Genomic DNA, 23,291 nt, shown 5'->3' with positions numbered 1-23,291 from the left:
AACCTGTCACTAACAACTGGTGTCTTCCATCCTGATTGAAATGTACCTCAATCACACCTATCCTCAAAAACCCCACCCTTGACCATCCTCTATGTCTTCCTATCGCCCCATATCATTTCTCCCTTATGCAACAAAACAACTGGAAAAATATGTCCATTTTGAACTGTCCTTCCACCTCTCCTCTTGCTCCCTCTTTGACCGCATACAATCTGACTTAAGACCACACCATTCCACTTAAATAGCCCTGACTAAAGTCACCATCGATCTACTAACTGCCAAATGAAAGCGACGGGAGTTTGTCCTCCTCCTTCTCCTGGACCAGGCACCTGTCTTTGGGCAGTGGACCATTCCCTCTTACTACAGACATTCTAATCTGTTGATATTACAGACTTGGCCCTTTATTGGATCTCCTTGTATCTAACAGACAGGACATTCAGTGTCTTCCACTCAAAAACCATCTTCTCATCTCACCCCCTATGTGTCAGTGTCCACCAAGGTTCAGTTGTAGGACCGGGAACTATGCTTAGAGGGCCCACTCGTGTGCTCCCTCCCTCTTAAAGGGGTCGCACGCCATCAATCTAAGGTATTCCCAACCTATAGCTGGGTGACACCTTCTACTTAAGGCCTCTCCTCCAATATGGAGGTGCCTGAGCTACATTGTTAGTTTGCCTTGCATGCTTGCTAGTTGTCAGGTTCCCAAGGTTCGGCTATCTGCTTGTCTACCCTGTACCCATCTGCTCTTATCTGTCTGTGCCCGTTTGCTCATACCTGTCTGTGTTATTCTGTCCATCAGCCGGTCCAGATCATACCTGCCAGCACCCATCTGTCTAACACCCAGTCCAGACTGCACTTGCCAGAGCTTTTCTGTTCCTCAGCCGGTCCCATCTGTACTTGTGGTTCCAAAGTCACTACAGTGCCTGGCTACATTTTTCATCCCTCCTTTGGGCCTTAGCTTACTTGCTGTAAGAGGTCAGCTGCCACATTCTGTAGGTCAGCCATGGAATAGCACCTGGTGCCACCTCTTGGTACCTCCTTGGTTTGCAGTTTTCGCCAGCTGCCACTTGTTCGAGTAGGGATTTGGTAGGCCACCTAGTTACGCCCCTTCCAGGCTTTCAGAGGGATACAGAACAGTGATTCCACCACCTTGCCCATTACAGTCTCCATCTTCTGGGTTGCCTGCACTGGAAGAGGAGTCGGTCCCCACTATACTAATTCTACTTTATTGCAATTGATGCCACTTTGTTGGTGTCTGCCATTAATTTTTGTAAATGTATAGACTCCTGTTTGGGTCTTCTTCATGCATGTTGCCTGTATCAGTAGGCCTCCGAGACCATCAGGCCTCCACTTCCTTGTACTCAACTACCCGTGTTACTATCCTTACATTTTTCTGACAATGGTAGTGTAGAAAACTGATATTTGTGCCACCTTAGTGTGGCTTAGCTTGAAAGCAGGTAGAGTTGTTGCATGTGGTGTTAGGGCTCCCAGAAAAAAAGGGGCCCTACACCAATCCCTCACCCACCTCCTCTTACTGCGACGTTCATTGGAAAGGTTTAAATGCTGTTCCAGACCCCGATACCTCATGCCTGGCTGATTGCTGCAGTTCCATGCTGCAATTTATAATATGGATGAATTGAAGCCACTTTCCTGGTGTCTTTCCCTCATTTGATGTGTGTTGGCAGCATTTGGTGCCATTCTAAGGTGTTGTGTATGCATTTGTTTTTGCCTCCCATTTAGGTGAATGATGTTCGGCAATGTTCCGCGAATATTCGATGAATTAATCGGAGAATATTGCAGATTTGGCAAACGTAATCAGAATTGAACATTGAAATATTCGCTCATCTCTACTCCCCATCAGCCCATTAGTCTGGGGATGGTGCACTGAGGTTCTGAGCTGGGAAATTTGTCCATCAGTATCTCCTTCGGTTTCCCCACTTGGGAGAAGATATGGATCATCTCCTTAGAGATACATTTAGCAGAGGCATTTCTTAAGGATATCGCCTCTGGGTACCGGGAAGCATAATCCAGGATGACGAACCACCAGAATATATTAATGTCCTCTTGCACACTTTACCAGTGGTTTCACCATATCCATCACTATCCACTTGAATGGGACCTCGATGATGGGCAACAATACCAGAGGACTGCAGAATTGGGCCACTGGGGAGGTTATTTGGCACATGGGGCAGGAAGAACAGTAATTCAGGATTTCACTGTAACACTCAGGCCAGTAGAATTTCTGCAGAATGCACTCCTGGGTCTTATATGCCCCCAGGTGACCACCCAACACATGGGAATGAGCCATGTCTAACACCATGTGTCTATAGGGCCCTGGCACCAGTAACTGCTCTACCACCTCACCCCTTGGCTTGGTTATTTTCTAAAGCAGATCCTCAATTACAGCAAAATGAGGGAAGCGATTGTCAGCCCCTGGCTCCTGAGGCACACCATTTAACACAGTAATATTTTGGAAAGCCTCTTTAAGAGTTAGGTCCCTGAGTAGGGCAGTTCCAAAGTTTCCCCCGGACACCTCCAGCTCAGGGAGGTTGGCCGCAGTGGATGCAGCCTCATCCTCATCGCCAACAAGTACACAAAATGGAAACCTGTCATCCACAGCCTGTGACAAGGTTTCTTTGGGAGCAACCTGGCTGTTGTTCAGACAACCAGATATCCTCCCTTTTCCCCACAAATCCCAAAATAACACAAAGTCCTGCCCTATTATAATAGGGTGCAATAGGTCCTTTACCACGCCAACCCCATGGGACTCTGTGCCACAGTTTGTGTTTATGACCACTTGGGCCACAGGAAGTCCTTAGCGTCACCATGGATAAAGCGGACGCCTACTCCTTTTCCAGGATTCAGCTGATGGGGAATGGTAGCCCTCACTAAGGTTACCAAACTCAGTGAGTCCAGCAGACCAGTCACTTGCACCCTGTTTACTGTTACGTAAATGTTTGCGCCCCCTCTCCTGATTGAGAGACAGCACTGCAGTCAGGGTATGCAAAATACGAACAGCACCGTCCTGTGCTGCAGTCCATTGGCTCAGTGATCATGGGACAACGGGCGGCTATGTGGCCAGGGGTATGACACCTCCAACATATTACACTATGGGAAGGGACCTTGGGCACTAGCTCCGGTACTCTTGGCAACCCCCAAGATGTGGCTCTAGCTCCCCTCTTTTGGATGTCAGCCCTGCTTTGGGAACCACAGTATGGGGATTCTCCGCCTCCTTGCTTCCCCACCGAACTCTCGACCACCTGGTATCTCTCCACCAGGCTCCCTAGGTCATCAGCATTATGGGGATCTCCCTGGGCAACTCAGGATTGCACTGGCATTGGCAGGGAGTGTAATAACCATTCCATAAAGACCCTCTCCACCATCTGTGCTGGGGAGGAAGATTCAGGTAGCAACAATTTTTGGACGAGGTGTAGGAGGTCAAACATTTCGGACCGGGGATGTTTGTCATTGTGATAAGCCCAATAGTGCACTCACTGCGCCCTGTCAGAGTCACTCCTAAGCGTTCCAAGATCTTGGCATACTCTTTACCGTCCTGCAACGTCGGGTCATAATAGGCCTTCTGCGGTTCACCTGTTAAATATGGTCCCAGAACCTGCACCCGCTGCTCCAGAACCAATTTTTCCCACCCTCTCGAAAACCGTCAGGAACGCCTCAACGTCATCCCCTGGCGTCATCTTTTGCAATGCTCTTCTTAGGCCGGAGTCACACTAAACCGTAATACAGACGAGTAATATGCAATAAAAAAATCACATAGCACTCGGACCAATGTTAATCTATGGGGCAGCTCCTATCTTCCGTTGTTTTCTCGGCCGTATTCAGGATTCCAGTGAAATTGCAGCACGCTGCGAATGTCAGCGTATCTCGGCCGAGAATCGCCAATGCAAGTCTATGGGTGCGAGAAAAAAATTGATTACACACGGACCATCAGTGTGACTTGCGAGAAATACGCACCAGTGTTCCATGTCGGCAATTCAGTGCAGTTTACAGTAAAATCACACTCACAGGTTAGAATAGAACAGATATAATTAATGTCCACACATAGTATAGGTACAGTACAGACCAAAAGTTTGGACACACCTCATTTAAAGATTTTTATGTATTTTCATGACTATGAAAATTGTAAATTCACACTGAAGGCATCAAAACTATGAATTAACACATGTGGAATTATATACTTAACAAAAAAGTGTGAAACAACAGAAAAAATACGTCTTATATTCTAGGTTCTTCAAAGTAGCCACCTTTTGCTTTGATGACTGCTTTGCACACTCTTGGCATTCTCTTGATGAGCTTCAAGAGGTAGTCACCAGAAATGGTTTTCACTTCACAGGTGTGCCCTGTCAGGTTTAATAAGTGGGATTTCTTGTCTTATAAATGGGGTTGGGACCATCAGTTCTAACCAAAGAGATACAAAGTATCAGAACACACCACTCAAAAATAGTATAAAAAGATAACAACTTTTATTAAGAATACATACATGTTTTAAAAAAAGAAAAGAAAGTAACAGCGATCAATACATAATAAGGGGAAGGATGATACCCGAGTAAGGTGCACACAAACCAGAGAATGAGGAAAAAGTAACAGGGGCATGGGGATGGCAAAGATATCCATACTATACCAGCTTCATAATAACAAGCCTAAAAAGGTTAACCATATTTGCCCAAGATGAAAAGTGCAAGTGCATAGCAGTTGGTAATATTATTAGCAGCACATACCCATGAAATCCACCTGTCCTCAGTCTCGCAAAAAGCCCCGACGCGCGTTTCGCAATCTTGCTTTGTCAAGGGGAAGGCAAGTTGTGCGTGTCATGTCTCTATTATGCCCCTAATATATAAAGCCCATTCATTAGCGCACCCGCCAATGCGGCATCGCGCATGGCACCGCCGCCCCCGGATCCCAGGTGCATCTGTTTCCGGCACTCACAATCGGCGTGCGGGGAGGAAATCCTCCATGACGTCATATCCGCACAGTCGATGGTAAAGAGGCCTTCAACAAAATGGTGGTTCCAGGGTGCGATGCGCATGCGCGTCGCCATCTTGTTAGGGCCCGATCTCAACACCATAGAGAAACAGATGAAAGAAAACAGCCGATCGCGCTGGTATACATAACCCCCAGTCCAGGCGGTAAGGAACGCGTTATAGGAAAAATATATGCGCTATACCATATCCATTTAATCAAAGATGAAACAAAGCCCTCAAACAAAATATTCTTAGTAGTTCCCAGGTAAAGTGCAGATGCGCACCGCCATCTTGTTGGGGCCGAATTTTAACAATATAGATGCAGCTTAAAGGCGCCGATACCAATAATATATGTAACCCCGGGTCCAAATGGTAAATAGCATATTGTGCATAGCAACAAACGCAGTATACCACCACCGCACAAGAAAGCAAAATATAATAGAAATACATTGATTAATATATATTAGATGTCAAAAAAGAGGAGGGGGAGAGAAAACAAATAACAAACAATGGGAAAAAGAATAGAAAGAGAACAATATCCTCATATCATTATCAGACAGAACATATAGATTCAAAAGAAAGTCCTCTTTCAAGATTCTTCAATCATCATTAGTGTGGCTTTTTCTCTACTAAGAGATCCTTGATATGTTCCAATAGTGTCAGACGCCGTAGTGCTGTAGAATGGCAGGTGCTTTAAATCAGGGCATTAATTATGGAGCAATTTTCCGTAATAATTACTAAAACAAAAAATAAAGAGGAAAAAACAAACACAAGCATAAGTAAAGACATAAACACAAAATTAAATTAAAAAGCAGAGAACTATAAAAATGGAGCAAAGCTCAGTTTCTCGTTAAGCCCTGCAGGGGACATAGTACCAAGTTCTACAGTCCATCTTGTTTCAGTTTGTGCCAATAGTTGTTTTAAGTTGCCCCCTCTTATCCCCCCATGGATCCTATCAATGCCTTTGACCTTAAGGCCTCGGGGGTCAGAGTTATGATGTAATAAAAAATGTTTTGGCAACGTTTTTAGTGTAGACACATCCTCCACCTCCTTTGCAGCTTGAATATCCCTCACGTGCTCTCTAACTCTAATGCGCAGCTCCCTAGTTGTCAAACCAATATAAATTTTGGAACAGGGGCACTGTGCAAAATATATGACATGTGAGGTAGTGCAAGATATATAATGGACAATATTATATTCTTGTGTACCAGCAGCATTTTTAAAGGTCTTGGCCCTCACAATGTTAGATAGATTGCACGCCATGCAATCCCCACATGGGAAACAGCCCCATCTCTGTTTAGAGTTACCAAAAAAGCTCTTATGTGGGGCCACATAGTGACTCCTCACTAATTGGTCCTTCAAATTTTTGCTTCTTCTTGCAGTGATAAGGGGTCTTATAGAAATTTCTTTATTTAGTATAGGATCGGTTTGAAGAACAGGCCAGTGCTTGGTCAGAATCTGACGCATAGCACCCCACTGACAATTAAACGTTGATATAAATCTAATTTGGGTATCACTTTTGTCAGTCTGAGCGCTAGAATTGCAAAGTAATTTTTGGCGCGGGGTATATTTGGCACGATGGTAGCCATATTTGATGTTTCTTTGGCTATACCCTCTTTCAATAAAGCGATTTTTTAGATCTTTTGCCTGCTCTTCAAACCTGTCTTCCGTGGAGCAAGTACGTTTTGCCCTAAGGAACTGGCCAATGGGGATTGCTTTAATAGTCGAATGAGCATGTCCCGAGGAGGCATGAAGAAAAGAATTAACAGAGGTATCCTTCCTGAAGATGTCAGTATGCACGGACCCTGACTCATCAACAGACAGAGCAATGTCTAAAAAGTCGATCCTGCGTTCATGCCATTTGTATGAAAGTCTAATGTTATAGACATTATCATTCAAAGATGACATAAAACTCTCCAATTCAGGGACCGTTCCCTGCCAGATGATAAGAAGATCGTCAATATACCGAAACCAGCACTGCACATGGTCGGCGGCGCACGCCCCCTCCCCACGAAAAATCTCCCTCTCCCAAAAACCCAGGAAGAGGTTAGCGTAGGCAGGCGCACACGCCGCCCCCATGGCAGTGCCGCGTTTCTGCAGGTAGAAACGGTCCCTGAAAGTGAAGAAGTTATGGTACAATACAAATTGCAATAATTCTAACAAAAGATCGACAAAGGGTCCGTCCAAATTGCTCATCTCCAGGAAGTATCGTACGGCCTCTAGACCATGTTGGTGGTCAATACACGTATAAAGGGACTCGACGTCCGCGGTGACAAGGAGCATATCTGGATCCAGGCAAAGACCATCAACCCTAACCAGGACGTCCACGGAGTCCCTGACATAGGAGGGCAGCGTTTCGACCAAGGGTTTCAGGTAATAATCAATAAATTTACACACAGGGTCACACAGCCCTCCAATGCCAGAGACTATGGGACGTCCCGGCGGGTCGACGGGATCTTTATGAATTTTGGGGAGGAGGTAAAAGGTAGGAACCTTAGGGAATTTTGTCATTAAACCATCCAAAATCTTTTTGGGAATGAGTCCTTTCTCCCAAGCCTGGATCAGAATGGTATCGAGCAGGTGTGAGAATGCGGTCAGAGGATTCTGAGGAAGCAACAAATAGTAGTTTTTATCCCTGAGTTGTCTGAATGCTTCCTTTTCATATTTTTCTGTCGGCCAGATCACGACATTTCCCCCCTTGTCCGCTGATTTAATAACCACGTCATCTAATGATTTAAGTTGTTTCAAAGCACGTCTATGATCGTGACTGAGGTTATCATATCTTATTTTAGTTGGTATTTTCTTAAAATCCTCAGTCACCAGTCGTGCAAAAATATCAATTTGTGGACAGACGGACAAGGGGGGAAAGGTTCTAGATCTAGGCACGACAGCACTCGGGAACCCGACCGCATTTTCAGAATCCTGCTCACTCAGTAGGCCCTCCAATACCTCCAATGCCTCCAGCTCCGTGTCACCGCGGGCGTCGACATCCCCACCTGACCGATGATGCAGCCTCCTCAGGACAAGCTTCCGACAGAAGAGGTGAAGGTCTTTTACCGCTGTAAAATAATGGAAGTTGTTAGTAGGGGAAAAAGATAAACCAAAACTAAGAACCTCCTGTTGTGCTTGAGATAAGGTGTGTGAGGAGAGATTAATTACCTCCAAGTTATTACGGGCACTGCGAGTTTTCTTATAGTATTGTTGTGGAGGAGTAATTTTCCCTTTATTAAATTTATTGTTCCTCCTGGGATTTCTGGTGCTTGGTGCTGTGATGAGGTTTTCAGCAGATGGGGCACTACTACTGGGTCTTGGTTCGTCGATGGAAGTAAATGATGACATAGACCCTGACCTTGATCTATTTGATCTTCCGGTTTTATTAATTCTCCTCCATCTATATACCATTTTGTTCTGGAAGTCGAGATTGTCACGCTGGAACTTCCGAGATTTTACATTAACAATTTCTTTTTCCCATTTTTGAAAACATGATTCAAGATCTTTGTTAAACTCCTCCAGGGCCGCCCCTGATAGTTCTTTTTTAAGATCATTTTGAACATCTTCAATGTCTTTTTCAATGTCTTTAAGTTTGGCATCATCTATCTGCATCAAAATTTCCATAAAGCCTCTAGAACAACCATCAGCAACTTTTTCCCATTTGTCTTTTAATACTTCATCATTAACTGCAAAAGATGGAAATATCTGCACCCGCAGACCACGTGGGATAAGATTTTTAGACATATAGCGTTCTAAAAACGCACGATTCCACCACACCTTAGTACGCCTATGGAGGAGATCTTTAAGGCAGTTTGTTTGCTCCTGCATGTCTCTGCCATTTAAAATCGGACTCGGATCATCCTTAAATACCTCATTTAATTTATGGAGCCACGTTTGATCACGGGCTCGGTAATCCATATGTTTAGGATCAACAGCTGTGAAAAACACAACAACAATAACATGAACAAAAATATCCATAAACATACTAGTGCTAATCAAAGGGTTCCTCCACCAAGGTAGGAAATCCCACAAGAAGCATATATGGGGCGTGAAGAGCCAGTACTAACCAAAGAGATACAAAGTATCAGAACACACCACTCAAAAATAGTATAAAAAGATAACAACTTTTATTAAGAATACATACATGTTTTAAAAAAAGAAAAGAAAGTAACAGCGATCAATACATAATAAGGGGAAGGATGATACCCGAGTAAGGTGCACACAAACCAGAGAATGAGGAAAAAGTAACAGGGGCATGGGGATGGCAAAGATATCCATACTATACCAGCTTCATAATAACAAGCCTAAAAAGGTTAACCATATTTGCCCAAGATGAAAAGTGCAAGTGCATAGCAGTTGGTAATATTATTAGCAGCACATACCCATGAAATCCACCTGTCCTCAGTCTCGCAAAAAGCCCCGACGCGCGTTTCGCAATCTTGCTTTGTCAAGGGGAAGGCAAGTTGTGCGTGTCATGTCTCTATTATGCCCCTAATATATAAAGCCCATTCATTAGCGCACCCGCCAATGCGGCATCGCGCATGGCACCGCCGCCCCCGGATCCCAGGTGCATCTGTTTCCGGCACTCACAATCGGCGTGCGGGGAGGAAATCCTCCATGACGTCATATCCGCACAGTCGATGGTAAAGAGGCCTTCAACAAAATGGTGGTTCCAGGGTGCGATGCGCATGCGCGTCGCCATCTTGTTAGGGCCCGATCTCAACACCATAGAGAAACAGATGAAAGAAAACAGCCGATCGCGCTGGTATACATAACCCCCAGTCCAGGCGGTAAGGAACGCGTTATAGGAAAAATATATGCGCTATACCATATCCATTTAATCAAAGATGAAACAAAGCCCTCAAACAAAATATTCTTAGTAGTTCCCAGGTAAAGTGCAGATGCGCACCGCCATCTTGTTGGGGCCGAATTTTAACAATATAGATGCAGCTTAAAGGCGCCGATACCAATAATATATGTAACCCCGGGTCCAAATGGTAAATAGCATATTGTGCATAGCAACAAACGCAGTATACCACCACCGCACAAGAAAGCAAAATATAATAGAAATACATTGATTAATATATATTAGATGTCAAAAAAGAGGAGGGGGAGAGAAAACAAATAACAAACAATGGGAAAAAGAATAGAAAGAGAACAATATCCTCATATCATTATCAGACAGAACATATAGATTCAAAAGAAAGTCCTCTTTCAAGATTCTTCAATCATCATTAGTGTGGCTTTTTCTCTACTAAGAGATCCTTGATATGTTCCAATAGTGTCAGACGCCGTAGTGCTGTAGAATGGCAGGTGCTTTAAATCAGGGCATTAATTATGGAGCAATTTTCCGTAATAATTACTAAAACAAAAAATAAAGAGGAAAAAACAAACACAAGCATAAGTAAAGACATAAACACAAAATTAAATTAAAAAGCAGAGAACTATAAAAATGGAGCAAAGCTCAGTTTCTCGTTAAGCCCTGCAGGGGACATAGTACCAAGTTCTACAGTCCATCTTGTTTCAGTTTGTGCCAATAGTTGTTTTAAGTTGCCCCCTCTTATCCCCCCATGGATCCTATCAATGCCTTTGACCTTAAGGCCTCGGGGGTCAGAGTTATGATGTAATAAAAAATGTTTTGGCAACGTTTTTAGTGTAGACACATCCTCCACCTCCTTTGCAGCTTGAATATCCCTCACGTGCTCTCTAACTCTAATGCGCAGCTCCCTAGTTGTCAAACCAATATAAATTTTGGAACAGGGGCACTGTGCAAAATATATGACATGTGAGGTAGTGCAAGATATATAATGGACAATATTATATTCTTGTGTACCAGCAGCATTTTTAAAGGTCTTGGCCCTCACAATGTTAGATAGATTGCACGCCATGCAATCCCCACATGGGAAACAGCCCCATCTCTGTTTAGAGTTACCAAAAAAGCTCTTATGTGGGGCCACATAGTGACTCCTCACTAATTGGTCCTTCAAATTTTTGCTTCTTCTTGCAGTGATAAGGGGTCTTATAGAAATTTCTTTATTTAGTATAGGATCGGTTTGAAGAACAGGCCAGTGCTTGGTCAGAATCTGACGCATAGCACCCCACTGACAATTAAACGTTGATATAAATCTAATTTGGGTATCACTTTTGTCAGTCTGAGCGCTAGAATTGCAAAGTAATTTTTGGCGCGGGGTATATTTGGCACGATGGTAGCCATATTTGATGTTTCTTTGGCTATACCCTCTTTCAATAAAGCGATTTTTTAGATCTTTTGCCTGCTCTTCAAACCTGTCTTCCGTGGAGCAAGTACGTTTTGCCCTAAGGAACTGGCCAATGGGGATTGCTTTAATAGTCGAATGAGCATGTCCCGAGGAGGCATGAAGAAAAGAATTAACAGAGGTATCCTTCCTGAAGATGTCAGTATGCACGGACCCTGACTCATCAACAGACAGAGCAATGTCTAAAAAGTCGATCCTGCGTTCATGCCATTTGTATGAAAGTCTAATGTTATAGACATTATCATTCAAAGATGACATAAAACTCTCCAATTCAGGGACCGTTCCCTGCCAGATGATAAGAAGATCGTCAATATACCGAAACCAGCACTGCACATGGTCGGCGGCGCACGCCCCCTCCCCACGAAAAATCTCCCTCTCCCAAAAACCCAGGAAGAGGTTAGCGTAGGCAGGCGCACACGCCGCCCCCATGGCAGTGCCGCGTTTCTGCAGGTAGAAACGGTCCCTGAAAGTGAAGAAGTTATGGTACAATACAAATTGCAATAATTCTAACAAAAGATCGACAAAGGGTCCGTCCAAATTGCTCATCTCCAGGAAGTATCGTACGGCCTCTAGACCATGTTGGTGGTCAATACACGTATAAAGGGACTCGACGTCCGCGGTGACAAGGAGCATATCTGGATCCAGGCAAAGACCATCAACCCTAACCAGGACGTCCACGGAGTCCCTGACATAGGAGGGCAGCGTTTCGACCAAGGGTTTCAGGTAATAATCAATAAATTTACACACAGGGTCACACAGCCCTCCAATGCCAGAGACTATGGGACGTCCCGGCGGGTCGACGGGATCTTTATGAATTTTGGGGAGGAGGTAAAAGGTAGGAACCTTAGGGAATTTTGTCATTAAACCATCCAAAATCTTTTTGGGAATGAGTCCTTTCTCCCAAGCCTGGATCAGAATGGTATCGAGCAGGTGTGAGAATGCGGTCAGAGGATTCTGAGGAAGCAACAAATAGTAGTTTTTATCCCTGAGTTGTCTGAATGCTTCCTTTTCATATTTTTCTGTCGGCCAGATCACGACATTTCCCCCCTTGTCCGCTGATTTAATAACCACGTCATCTAATGATTTAAGTTGTTTCAAAGCACGTCTATGATCGTGACTGAGGTTATCATATCTTATTTTAGTTGGTATTTTCTTAAAATCCTCAGTCACCAGTCGTGCAAAAATATCAATTTGTGGACAGACGGACAAGGGGGGAAAGGTTCTAGATCTAGGCACGACAGCACTCGGGAACCCGACCGCATTTTCAGAATCCTGCTCACTCAGTAGGCCCTCCAATACCTCCAATGCCTCCAGCTCCGTGTCACCGCGGGCGTCGACATCCCCACCTGACCGATGATGCAGCCTCCTCAGGACAAGCTTCCGACAGAAGAGGTGAAGGTCTTTTACCGCTGTAAAATAATGGAAGTTGTTAGTAGGGGAAAAAGATAAACCAAAACTAAGAACCTCCTGTTGTGCTTGAGATAAGGTGTGTGAGGAGAGATTAATTACCTCCAAGTTATTACGGGCACTGCGAGTTTTCTTATAGTATTGTTGTGGAGGAGTAATTTTCCCTTTATTAAATTTATTGTTCCTCCTGGGATTTCTGGTGCTTGGTGCTGTGATGAGGTTTTCAGCAGATGGGGCACTACTACTGGGTCTTGGTTCGTCGATGGAAGTAAATGATGACATAGACCCTGACCTTGATCTATTTGATCTTCCGGTTTTATTAATTCTCCTCCATCTATATACCATTTTGTTCTGGAAGTCGAGATTGTCACGCTGGAACTTCCGAGATTTTACATTAACAATTGGGACCATCAGTTGTATTGAGCAGAAGTCTGATGGATACACAGCTGATAGTCCTACTGAATAGACTGTTAGAATTTGTATTATGGCAAGAAAAAAAGCAGCTAAGTAAGGAAAAATGAGTGGCCATCATTACTTTAAGAAATGAAGGTCAGTCAGTGCGAAAAATTGGGAAAACTTTGAAAGTGTCCCCAAGTGCAGTTGCAAAAACCATCAAGCGCTACAAAGAAACTGGCTCACATGAGGACCGCCCTAGGAAAGGAAGACCAAGAGTCACCTCTACTTCAGAGAATAAGTTTATCCAAGTCACCAGCCTCAGAAATCGCAGGTTAACAGTAGCTCAGATTAGAGACCCAGGTCAATACCCCACAGAGTATAGTGATAAACTCGGCACACACCAATTACATAGTAACATAGTTAGTAAGGCCGAAAAAAGACATTTGTCCATCCAGTTCAGCCTATAAAGTTGAATTATAAATATAAAATTATATAAATTTTTATAAATTTTTATAAAAATTTTTATAAAAAATTATATAAATATATAAATATAAAATTGGTTGCAGGGAATTACAGGTGGGTGTTTATTAAATGAGGTTGAGTACATACAGTAGACGTTTCGGTTTAATCAATAGACCTTCATCAATGTACCTCACTCAGTTTATTAAAAGGGTGCCCCAATGCATGTGATGGACAAAAAGTCCCTGTAATAGAAGAATAGCTCCTGAAAGTTGAGAGGGAGCAGACCGCAAAGTGGGAGGAGGCCAGTGTTTGCGGACCGTGAATGCAGTATCCACCGCTTGTCCAATGTGACACAGATGTGCCTTTTCTGGGGTGGCTGGGGGCAGATGTTTTTAGCCAGGGGGGCCAATAACCATGGTCCCTCTCTAGGCTATTAATATCTGCCCTCAGTCACTGGCTTTCCCACTCTGGCGGAGAAAATTGTGTGGAAGCCCACATCAGTTTTTTCCGGGATTTAACCCTTTATTTTAACAGCTAGAGCCCTCAAATTTTGCACACAAACACCCTCTAACATTAGCAGTGCGGAATATGTAAAAAAAAATAAGGGATATGGAATGGTTTACTGCATGTAAACCATGTCTCATATCCTGTCGGGTTTGGGATGGAGATAGCAAAAGCCTACAATTGAATTACCCGCTTTTCTGCTATCTAGCGCTATATGAAATATGTATATGTATATATATATGTCTCATTGACATTATATATATATATATATATATATATAATCTACTATATAAAGCTGAATGTGTGTATGTCCGGGATTGGCATCTGCACCGTCGCAGCTACAGCCACAAAATTTTGCACAGTCACACGTCTGGTGTTGTGAATTCTGTGGCAGAGCTCCCTCCTGTGGTCACAAGTGGTACTTCGGCTGATTCTCTCTGTGAGCTTCCGTTGGTGGAGGAAAGTGGTACTGCGGCTTCTGAGTTTCCTCCCTCAGGTGATGTGGTGAGGTCGTTAGGTCCTGCTCTACTTAACTCCACCTAGTGCTTTGATCCTGGCCTCCTGTCAATGTTCCAGTATTGGACTTGTTTTTCTCCTGGATCGTTCCTGTGGCCTGCTGCTCTGCATAGCTAAGTTTTCCTTTGCTATTTTGTTTGCTGTTTTTTCTGTCCAGCTTATCTATTTGTTTTGCTGGAAGCTCTGGGACGCAGAGGGTGTACCTCCGTGCCGTTAGTTCGGTACGCAGGGTCTTTTTGCCCCCTTTGTGTGGTTTTTTAGGGTTTTGTGTTGACCGCAAAGTTACCTTTCCTATCCTCGCTCTGTTCAGAAAGTTGGGCCTCACTTTGCTAAATCTATTTCATCTCTACGTTTGTCTTTTCATCTTAACTCACAGTCATTATATGTGGGGGGTCTGCCTTTTCCTTTGGGGTATTTCTCTGAGGCAAGGTAGGCTTATTTTCTATCTTCAGGCTAGCTAGTTTCTCAGGCTGTGCCGAGTTGCATAGGGAGCGTTAGGCGCAATCCACGGCTGCCTCTATTGTTGTTGGAGAGGATCAGGGATTGCGGTCAACAGAGTTCCCACGTCTCAGAGCTCGTTCTATGTTTTTGGGTTATTGTCAGATCACTGTATGTGCTCTGATCGCTATGTCCATTGTGGTACTGAATTGCCTAATCATTACAGTCTGGACCCCGAGAGCGTCATAGGCTATATTGTGAGGCAAAAGTGAAAGGAGAAGTGTTGGAAGCGTCACAGCTACAGCAACACAATTTTGCACAGTCACACGTCTGGACCCCGAGAGCGTCATAGGCTATGCTGTGAGGTGAAATTTTAACCCCGCGCGTTCCAATTCACCAAACAATTTTGCCCCTATCTACATAATGGGAAAAAATGAAAGGAAAAGTGTAGGAGGCAAATTGACAGCTGCCAGATGTGAACAAGGGGGACTTAAAGAATGACAGCGATGGCGCCAAAGAGTATATACCATACAGTTGCTAAGGTGGGGCCCCGACATGGGATACTCACCACACACGGGGATATGAACACACACAAAATGCGCCACACACTACCACGTGCTTGAACACATATTACCCTCAGCACACATTTCACCACAAATACACAAACCTCGCCACATAAAAGTCGAAACACAAAAGTCGCCACTCAAAACTCGCCATGCGCAGAACTCGCCACATGCAAAAACTAGGCTCTTGCAAAATTCGCCACAAGTGCAAAATTCTCCTCATGAAAAACTCGCCACACGCAAAACTTGCACACGCGGAAAAATTGCCACATACACAAAAGTTGCAACACATGCAAAAGTTGCCTCACACAAAACTTGCACATACTCAAAAGGCACCACACATAATACTCGCAACGCGCAAAACTCGCCATGCGCAAAACTTGCTGCACACAACTTGCTACACTAACCTGTCACATGCAACTCGACACACAAAAAGTTGCTACACGCATGTTGCCACACAAAACTCATCTCACAAAAGTCGCTTCATGCATGTCGCCACACGCAACTCAACACACACAACTTGACAAACGAAACTCGCCCTAAAACACACACAAGTCTGGTATTATCCTTCAAAAATAAAAATCTGATTAATAAGCAGACAAACTACAACAATTGTACCATATAGGAAATACGGCAGCTGTCAGTCACATGACCTGTCTATTATGTGTATGTGTGAGCTAATATATACTGCCAGGGGGAGGGCTTCCTGTTGGCTGGGGATTTATCAGGCTGCCAATTTAGCTTACAAATACTGAGGTAAAAATACTGAGCAAATAACGTGTGAACGAGGTCTAATACAGGAGGAGATGACACACAGGTATATACTATATACAGGGGAGATGACACACAGATATATACTATATACAGGAGAGATGACACAGGTATATACTATATAGAGGAGGAGATGACATATAGGTACATATATATACAGGAGGAGATGACATACAGGTATACACTATATACAGGAGGTGATGACATACAGGTATATGCTATATATAGAAGATGACATGCAGGTATATACTATATACAGGAGGAGATGACACACAGATATATACTATATACAGGAGGAGATGACATACAGGTATATACTATATATAGAAGGAGATGACATTCAGGTATATACTATATATAGGGGAGATGACACACAGCAGGTATATACTATATACAGGGGAGATGACATACAGGTATATACTATATACAGGAGATGACATACAGATGTATACTATATATAAGGGAGATGACAAACATGTATATACTGAGGTGATGAGGTGAAAATGAGAGGTGTGAGGTGAAAATGAAAAGGTGTGAGTGCAAAATGAGAGGAGTGAGGAAAAATAGTGGAGTGATCAGAAAATGACAGATGTGAGGTTGAAATGACAAGTGTTAGGGGGGAATGAGAGGAGTGAGGGAGAAAATGAGAGGTGTGAGGGAGAAAATGAGAGATGTGAGGGGGAAAATGAAAGATGTGATTGGGAAAATGAGAGGCGTGATGGGAAAATAAGAGAAGTAAGGTGCTATAACTAACCACAGATATTTACTATGCCCAGGCAACGCCGGGCTCTTCAGCTAGTACATATATAATGTGTTTTTACGAATGTTTGAGCCCACGGATGCCATACAGATAATTTTTGGAGAAAAAATTGCATCTTCGCATTGAATACGGATCACTGTTCAGGAAATTTTCTGCGTATCCAGGCCATAAAAAACAGACTCTATTTTTATATGTTGTGTGTGACTCCGGCCTTACAGTGTTCCTGGCACACGAGTCGTCACCTGGAGATGGGAGGAAATTGCCGGCCTCCCAAGATCCGCCTCTGAGAGGAGTTCCATCTGCCGTGTTAGTGCCTCCGGCTGCTGCAGCTTCTGCTGGTGTTGTAGCTGCTCTGCCAGCAGCTTATTCGTTTATTGCTACTGTTGAATAGCGAGCTGTTGCTGTTGTTGCACCTGGACCAAATTCTTTACAAGCTCCTCCATGCTGTCAGATTTCCCTCCTGCAGCCACTTTCACCCAGGACATGTGGTATCGGCAGTCACACAGCCTCTTGGGATTCATGCCCGTGGTTCTAGCACTAATTGTAGAGAGCTGTACTCACTCGACTGTGATTGAGGTAGGCAGTAAGCGGTATTGTTGAAATGTCGCAGCAAGTTTATTAAAACTGCATAAAATGCTGTGGATAGAAAAAACAAACGAACAGCCTTTTCGCACAATCTGAAAAAACAAACAGAAAAACAGTCCATATAGTACTGCGAGTCCGCCCGCTCAGGTCAATGTCTTTAGCACACACACACCTCCAGCTACAGACACTGAATAAGACATTTGGCCTCCTTTTAATTGGCCAAACCACTACCCTGGGGTTGGGATATGTGAGCGGTCATTCTCACCGATCTCTTAGGACCGCTCGTAAAACTCAGCCCTGGAATTACCCAAATAACTCTCTTAGCACTATACGTGCTGGACAATACTTCCGAGCTCACATCACCGCAGCTAATAGCCACAATGACACATATCTCCCTTCAAGGACTCATTCGGCGGCCATCTTACAGCATATACAATACAGATGACAGTCATTAGAAGATGTCAGCATCACAAAAGAGTTGCAGTATACAAAGGTATTATACAAAGGAATTATACAAAAATGACAAGGCATACATAAGAAAAGGTTATCTCCCCCTGTATGAGAATATGCAGAGAACAGCAGCCCCAACATGCGTTTCGCGTGGACTGTATATTCTGATGTGAAGATGGATCGCCCCGTCAGGGCACCGGGGTACTCGGTACCGGGTCCTTCGGTTCACAGGGGGATGTCACGGTGGCTGACCTGGTCCGTGGCCCGGGGACGTCCGTGTAAAAGGGAAAGGTCTTTAAAGGGATAAAGTTTTTGTGACGCCACCTGTGGTATTCGGTCAGGGTGACCGACACTGCTTTAAGGGGTCCGCTGGGGTGATGTTATGGCAGCTAGATGGTATACCTTCCCACAGGTGAAGTATGTCCCCAGGGCTTCCCGGTGTGTAGATGTTGGATGGTGAGAGGTGCAGTGAAGAACGAGGACACAAAGTTGCAGTCTCTTTACCTTTACTGAAGACTTCAGCATCCACTGTTCAGGGCACCAGATCACAGGGCAGGCAGAGTCCGGCCGGTTTGGAGGCAAGTCCAGAGTCCTCTTGTCCAGGTGGAAATCAGTAGCCTTCCTTTGCGCTGCAGTGTTGTAGTCCCTTATGGCTAAGCTTCTCATAAGGTCCTCACAACTGTTGTAGAATTTATGTCTCTCTCTCTGTCCCCCGGATAGGATAGGACAAACCCGTATGACTGGTGGCTTGAGGCGGTTTATAGGGACTCTATCATGCCCCAGTCTCTAAGGGGTACCACCGTGCCTCCTGGGTATAGGTCGGACAGGTAACGTGGAAATAGCTGTCCTGCCGGTCTCTGAACTAAAGCGTAGAGATCCTTACTCCCTCGGTATTCTGGCTACCGGATTTCTGCGCCTCAGAAGGAGGCAGCCTGCTCCTGGCTGGTCTCCCTCTGATATCCTCTCCTTTGCTCTGACTTCCTTTACGCTTGCTGCAATATGCTCTGCTTCTATCCGTCTGTTTCCTAGGAGCTGCAGCACTTTCGGCTACATGGCTCCTATGCTTCCTTTCCCTCTGTCTCTCTGACAGGAACTGAACCCTTTCCCTCCAGATCAGGATGTTCTTATAGGGGAGCTCACCTTAAACAGGCTTAGAGGTCCCCCCATCTGGTCTGGAGTGTAAACATGTTGCATGCATTATGTTACCTGACAAAAAGTTCTTCTTCATTGCCTCCAAACGTAGCATCACTCTCCCCGAGAAAAAAGCAATAAACTTGGTCAATGTCCCCCCCAGGACTTTCCACCATACAGGGTCACATACAATCACAGGGTGGTCCTGGGGGAGTGCAAAGACCGGAGTGTGAAATGTATAAATAAGAATTAAAAGAAATAATAAAAAAAGTAACTGCAAAGTGATACATTGCTATGTAAATACACCTAACTGCACACAAGTAGAGGATCATGAGCTACAGTGGTATTTGGTAAATTCAGAAGAATTCATTTTCTTCTTTTTAATGCACACTCTGCACCCCATCTTGACTTAAAAAAAAGCAAATGTAGAAATGTTTGCAAATGTATTAAAAAAGGAAAACTGAAATATCACATGGTCATAAATATATTAAGACCCTTGCTCAGTATTGAGTAGAAGCACCCTTTTGAGCTAATATAGCCATGAGTCTTCTTGGGAATGATGCAACAAGTTTTCTTACACCTGGATTTGGAGTCCTTTGCCATTCTTCCTTGCAGATCCTCTCCAGTATTGTCAGGATGGATGGTGAATATTGGTGGACAGCCATTTTCAGGTCTCTCCAGAGATGCTCAATTGGGTTTACGCCAGGGCTATGGCTGGACCAGTCAAGAATGGTCACAGAGTTGTTCTGAAGCCACTACTGCCACCACCATGTTTCACTTTTGGGATTCTATTGGGCAGGTAATGAGCAGTGCCTGGTTTTCTCCACACATACCGCTTAGAATTATCACCAAAAATTTCCATCTTCATTTCATCAGACCAGAGAATCTTATTTCTCTTAGTCTGGGAGTACTTGATGTGCTTTTTAGCAATCTCCATGAGGGTTTTCATATGACTTACACTGAGAAGATGCTTCTGTCTGGCCGCTCTGCCATAAAGGCCAGACTGGTGGAGGGAGGCAGTGATAGTTGACTTTGGGGAACTTTCTCCCATCTCCCTACTGCATCTCTGGAGCTCAGCCACAGTGATCTTGGGGTTCTTCTTTACCTCTCTAACCAAGTCTCTTCTCCCACGATTGCTCAGTTTGGCTGGACGGCCAGGTCTAGCAAGACTTCTGGTGGTCCCAAACTTCTTCCATTTAAGGATTATTCAGGCCACTGTGCTCTTAGGAACCTTGAGTACTGCAGAAATTCTGTTGTAACCTTGGCCAGATCTGTGCCTTGCCACAATTCTGTCTCTGAGGTCCTTGGCCAATTCCTTTGACCTCATGATTCTCATCTCATCTGACATGCACTGTGAGCTGTGAGGTCTTATATAGACAGGTGTGCGCCGTTCCAAATTAAGTCCTATCTGTTTAATGAAACACAGCTGGACTCCAATGAAGGAGTAGAACCATCCCAAGGAGGATCACAAGGAAATGGACAGCATGTGACTTAAATATGAGTGTCTGAGCAAAGGGTCTGAATGCTTATGACCATGTGACATATCTGTTTTTCTTTTTTATTAAATTTGCAAAAATTTCTACATTTCTGTTCTTTTCAGTCAAGATGGGGTGTAGAGTGAACATTAATAAGAAAAAAAGGAACTTTTTTTGAATTTACCAAATGGCTACAATGAAACCAAGAGTGAAAAATTTAAATTTAAAGGGGTCTGAATAATTTCCATACCCACTGTAAGAGCATGGAGTATGGTCGTAGGGTGCACAGTTGGTAAGTTGGACTATTAAAACAGGCATTCAAAATTAAAATGTGTCCATTGTTAAAAGATTAAACAAATAAATAACGCCACCCAGGGGCTTTACCAAAAAGGTTGCAATAATAAATAATAAAAACTAAGTTATTTGGCTAATCTAATCATCAGCAATATGTAAAAAGGTGAATGGCATTTTTTTTTCAAATTCAACAAGACCAAATTGTTTTAGGAGATTTGTCTCAAAGTCAATTCCAAATGATTGCCTATATGCATTTAAGTAGGAAAATACAAGCTTTTACAATCTATATCAACCTTGCTTGCAGGTATCCCAAATGGTGGTGCAAATAAGATCTCCATTTTTATTATGTGAGTATTATTTGTTCTGAACTTTATAACTTTATGCTATAATGATCATTGCAACTGTTTTATTCTTTTCTGTATGTTCTCCATTCTTACAGCTGACAAACAAAAGTTGTGTAGATTGACGCTGGTAGGACCAAATTTCTATACTTTTACAGTATTCAGTTTGGTGCAGTCTTAATTAAAAAGATAAAGCATTGTGGTGGGCCACTGGGGAGGAACCAGATGTCGCAGAAGGTCCAGCTGGAGCATGTAGTCCAGCAGATAATGATGTCATGGTAGCTGAAGAGGGTTACTGGACTCCTCAACACTTCCATTGTGTCCACAACAATGGTTAATAGCAGGAGGTGGCACTTCTGCATGGTAAAGGACCCCTGGGGGCACTACTTTAGCAGTGGTGTCTGGGTGCAGATTTTGGAGTGCTGTGGTGTTTGTGCAATCTCAAGCAGCCAGACATGCAGCAGAACTTATAAATATAGCGGAAAGAGGTAACAGGGTACAGTCTCTATCTTAAAGGCAAAGTTCCCTGTATATTGTGCATATGAAACTAATGGTACCTTCCTCATGAGACAAGCGAGGTTATGAACTCTCAGGACAGCTGGAGCAGAATTCTCTTCATTTGCTATTAGAGGGGACCTTCACAGATAGGCTCAAAACTGTGAGTACTTCCACACCTTAGTATGTTTGCACGGAGAGCCAAACATTCCCTTTCGCAGAGGGTAGGTTAAACAAAGCCGGTGGCGTGGCAGCCACGTGGATCTGATCCTGGCTAGAAACAAATAGGATAACCAGCATGCAGGAAAGCACATGTGCAGCTTTATCTCACCTGACTGGATAAGACTTCACTACTTTGTGGAGAAAAATGTCCCTCCAGTATGGACTGACATGGAAAACTATGCTAGAGCAGTAGTGTCTGCTTCAGTTGCCTTCCATAGGCAGCTTGAACCGAACTCAACTGCTTTGTACCAGCGTTCAGGAAGTGTGTGAGCCCTGAGCTGGGAGGCTCCTTTCTATGGCAGCTTGTTGTGAGGAGAATAATCACTTAACTTTCATATGCCCACATTGGCCAGTAGATAGCAGCAAATGACATTTATGAATTGTTGGCATACAATGCAATGCACTACATATCCTAACTCACAGGGCCCAAACTACTTCTGACAAATTGGAACAAATCTACTGCCACACGACAACTATCTCATTCAGCAGCGATAGAACTGGTACCGGGATACCACAGCACCAAATTTAAATTAACCATCATTTTAATTTTTATTTCATAAATCAACAGTACACATATAAATAATTAGTTTTGTAAAATATCTAATCAGAGAAATATGCTTCTTTCTCCTCTTGGATTGATCCTTCACTCTAAGTTCTTGAGTAATTTCTGTAATATCTATATTCACTGAAGATACATTTTTCCATACCTGAGACAGTAGATGATTTAGTTCTATAAAAAGGGGAGGAGGAAGGATCAAGAGGCATGTACGGGCATTATACTGCAGGTTCACTTGAAATGACAGTTACGCTATTAAGTGTAACTATCACTTCAATTAAACAACAGAATGGAGCTTCTGCAGTGCCAGCTGCACATGGACTTTTGCCACTGGCAGCAGCCGAAGGGAGTAGAAGACAGACAGTGGACAGGCAGATGGTATGGCCAGTTATTTCATTGTTATTAGCACAAATTCATGCTATTTAGTGATGAGTGAGTGTACTCGTTGCTCGGGTTTTCCCGAGCACGCTCGGGTAACCTCCGAGTGTTTGTTATCGCTCGGAGATATAGTGTCACGATCCAATTTTGGATTTGTGGCAGATCTGGTTGCCTCAGTTTAAGACCTTTTTTCCTTTCTGGTCATCAGGGGTTAATGCAGTTTTTTCCCCCGGTGGGCGCTGATGTTATTGCATTGCTGCTGGCTCAGCTGATGTTTGTGTTGACCACTCCCTCCATCCTTTAAGAGG

General features: G+C 43.8%; 1 protein-coding gene across 2 annotated transcripts in view; it reads left to right on the top strand.

The window, feature by feature from the left end:
• The window catches only part of LOC138680862 (phospholipid scramblase 1-like), a 165,039-nt gene that overhangs the window by 60,869 nt on the left and 80,879 nt on the right, over positions 1-23,291 (top strand). The window contains exon 4 of one of the 2 annotated variants that reach the window (XM_069768083.1): positions 21,296-21,338. The exons of the other annotated variant lie outside the window; for it this stretch is intronic. Coding sequence (XP_069624184.1) covers positions 21,296-21,338 — 43 coding nt within the window. The remainder of the gene's footprint in view (positions 1-21,295; positions 21,339-23,291) is intronic. 2 annotated transcript variants of the gene reach the window in all.

Source organism: Ranitomeya imitator, chromosome 5 (genome assembly GCF_032444005.1).
Source record: "Ranitomeya imitator isolate aRanImi1 chromosome 5, aRanImi1.pri, whole genome shotgun sequence".
NCBI lineage: Eukaryota > Metazoa > Chordata > Amphibia > Anura > Dendrobatidae > Ranitomeya > Ranitomeya imitator.
The sequence above is the reverse complement of the archived record's forward strand: the minus strand, read 5'-3'. Positions and strand labels throughout refer to the sequence as shown.